The 3518-nt window shown below is 39.9% G+C and overlaps 1 protein-coding gene across 1 annotated transcript; it reads left to right on the top strand.

The window, feature by feature from the left end:
* Positions 1-284: 284 nt before the first annotated feature.
* On the top strand, positions 285-1650 carry LOC121370562. Its single transcript, XM_041495870.1, has one exon. The coding sequence runs from the start codon at positions 441-443 to the stop codon at positions 1518-1520; it is 1080 nt and encodes a 359-aa protein (XP_041351804.1). The 5' UTR covers positions 285-440; the 3' UTR covers positions 1521-1650.
* Positions 1651-3518: the final 1868 nt, after the last annotated feature.

The raw sequence follows: 3518 nt of genomic DNA, 5'->3' as shown, positions 1-3518 counted from the left end.
ATGACGAAGTAAGAATAAACAAACATAGTGAGAGCGTACCGTAGCAGAACTTCGTCTGGACTCTGCCTTGTGTAGAGATACGAACGTAAATGTGATGATGCTTTTGTCGTTCAGATTTCACATCTTACATGAAAACTAACAAACTTAGAAAAACGAGGAAGACTCAACTGGCAACAATTTATGAATATACTAAGAACAAAAGAAATGGTGACATTTAGGCCTAAATATATTCGAATTAACTATTCAGTGTGATTTGTTTTTATACCCAGGAACCCAAGAAACAGTAAGAACATGTTGTGTGTTATTAAGTAGTTTATCCAATTCGCGGTGTCCAACAGCTGGCGATAGCAGACAACTGAGATAGCCTACTGCATCGTGTATAGCGTGGCCTGGCTTGTACTCGGAACAAGATCCAACCTTTCAAATACCAGAACGTGGAAATGTTTTCTACATGTTTTACTCGCCGTTCAAGAACACAAATATTGTGTGTGTTTATTTTGTCTGTGACAGGACTTCTCGTCTACTCACTTTCAAAGATAAAATCAGGAGCTAGTACACTCTACCAGCAGTTGGGCGCTTTGCACAGGGAAGTGATATCACAGCATGGAGACGAGTTTGATTCCAGTCACCCTAAACGTTTGTTATTCCTGTTCACATCTTGGACGAACAAGAAAGACAAATCGCTGGTTTACCAGAAGACGATGGACACCTGGAGAACGTTGATGCCCGTCGTCCAGCCAGGGCTGTTTTCAAACGAGACGCTCATTGTCAGTAAAGCTAAGGAATCTGGGTGGAGGGTGCACAGCGCCAGTGAGACGACGTGTGGCGGGATCCCGACCCTGAGGAGCATGTTTCTAGACGCTGCTAGGATGTACGCCGACTCGTATCTCCTGCAAGGCTTTTCCAATGCTGATATCATCTATGATAAAAGTCTGCTGGAAACAATAGGACAGATTGTCCGTCAAGTTGGACACACGATTCAGACGAAGCCCGTGCTTATCGTTGGCAAGAGACTGAACATGGACGCGCTCAAATGTCTGTCTGCCAATGCGTCCGACCTGTCCGACTTGCTGTCTGCAGGGAAATACCCGCCGGAGGGGTCGTCAGATTTCTTCATCACCAATTCTAAATTCCCCTGGAAAGACGTCCCTGCTCTCGTTGTTGGGAGAATCGGCTTTGGCATGTGGATTGTAGCATTTGCACGTGCACGCGGTGTGACCTTGATTGATGTGACACGGACAATCCGTGCTGTTCACATGACGACGCGCGCCGGCAACATGGAGTCATCGCGAAATCCTAACGCAATGTGTAACCACCAGCTGTTGAACAGGCTGAGACTGGCGCCCAGGAGCTACGTCTGTGGCTGGACGGACTGCGCAGAATACTACAGCCTGTACACCGCCACGGGAGTCCGGATACAGCATAGGAAGATTCCACACTCTTGTCACACGTGTGACTCGTCGGTAAGACGTCCCAGTAAGAAACAGCCACGCAGAGGGGACAAGAAAGAAACCACATAATATACATGTTCTCGTAGAAGAAAGGTGGTATGCAGCATGACAAGTTGTGTTGCTAGCGGAGTTTCTGCGCTTTGATGTCATGTGAAATGTACCTGTGATTTTGAACCTCAGCGGATATGAAACGTGACTGATACGACGCCATATCTATCTGTGATTTTTGTCATAGAATCATTCTACAGAAAGTGTCACTTTTCAAAATACAAATTTAAGATAAAACAGTTAAAAGATATAAATATTTATTGTTAACTTTTGGAAACTAGATGAACAAAGAAACATAAAATTATATTTGGCCACGCAGAACTGTAATCGGCCTGCACATGCAGACACAGGTTACTTTTTGAACAAGCTCATTATGTCATTGGTGTTGCCGGACAAGTGGGATAGTTCAGCAGTGTGATCCAATTGCTTTATAGTAATCAAGAGCACATGGATGTGTTATTTGGGTGTCCCTAATAACATATATGGAATAACTTTAGAATTAAAAACTATCCAAGGGTGTAATTGTGCATTTCCACACGGATATTCTGTATGTGACTTAAATTATACACTGTGGCAGTTTTAATTATTTAAAAATATGGAGTCCTTAAAAATAAATTTCATCAAAGTCATAAAGGTAGAAGATATGCTTTCCTAAATAAACAATTTAAATTTCAAAAATAAAGTTTCTTGAGAAATGACAGCTAAAATATCCTTGCGTAACACCAATGACAAACAAGTAAGACCAATGACAATGCGTAACACCAATGACAAACAAGTAAGACCAATGACAATGCGTAACACCAATGACAAACAAGTAAGACCAATGACAATGTGCAACACCAATGACAAACAAGTAAGACCAATGACAATGTGCAACACCAATGACAAACAAGTAAGACCAATGACAATGTGCAACACCAATGACAAACAAGTAAGACCAATGACAATGTGCAACACCAATGACAAACAAGTAAGACCAATGACAATGCGTAACACCAATGACAAACAAGTAAGACCAATGACAATGTGCAACACCAATGACAAACAAGTAAGACCAATGACAATGTGCAACACCAATGACAAACAAGTAAGACCAATGACAATGTGTAACACCAATGACAAACAAGTAAGACCAATGACAATGTGTAAGACCAATGACAATGTGTAACACCAATGACAAACAAGTAAGACCAATGACAATGTGTAACACCAATGACAAACAAGTAAGACCAATGACAATGTGCAACACCAATGACAAACAAGTAAGACCAATGACAATGTGCAACACCAATGACAAACAAGTAAGACCAATGACAATGTGTAACACCAATGACAAACAAGTAAGACCAATGACAATGTGTAAGACCAATGACAATGTGTAACACCAATGACAAACAAGTAAGACCAATGACAATGTGTAACACCAATGACAAAACAAGTAAGACCAATGACAATGTGCAACACCAATGACAAACAAGTAAGACCAATGACAATGTGTAACACCAATGACAAACAAGTAAGACCAATGACAATGTGCAACACCAATGACATTCAAGACTGTATCCTGGAAATATTATTATTCTTGAGACTACCACTACCCTACTTATTAGCAAAATTATGTCATTAATATTTCCTTAAATGTTTTTTTCTTCTGTTTTTTCTTCTTCAGCCTACAACTATTAAAGGCGTAATAGAATAATGGTGTGTTTCTGTATTGATAAGATACGGCCGGTCAAACAGTTTAAAAAATATACTAAATTAAGATAGAGAATATTAATTTTGTTCAAATATTAAATTAAAGATTTATTCATTCATTCATTTATGTAGTTACTTTCGTGTTTATATAAAGGCTCAAAATCTATTTTACTGTATAGGGGGCCTACTTGTATTCCCAATAACCAATCTAATTAAAATTAGCTCCACTATTACATGTGGATCTAATAGCAGCCCGTTGGAGCTCATGTCCAGTTGACCTTTCATTTGACCAATCAAAACCTTACTTACAAAATCATGCCAGTG

Source organism: Gigantopelta aegis, chromosome 4 (genome assembly GCF_016097555.1).
Source record: "Gigantopelta aegis isolate Gae_Host chromosome 4, Gae_host_genome, whole genome shotgun sequence".
NCBI classification, from domain to species: domain Eukaryota; kingdom Metazoa; phylum Mollusca; class Gastropoda; order Neomphalida; family Peltospiridae; genus Gigantopelta; species Gigantopelta aegis.
The sequence above is the reverse complement of the archived record's forward strand: the minus strand, read 5'-3'. Positions and strand labels throughout refer to the sequence as shown.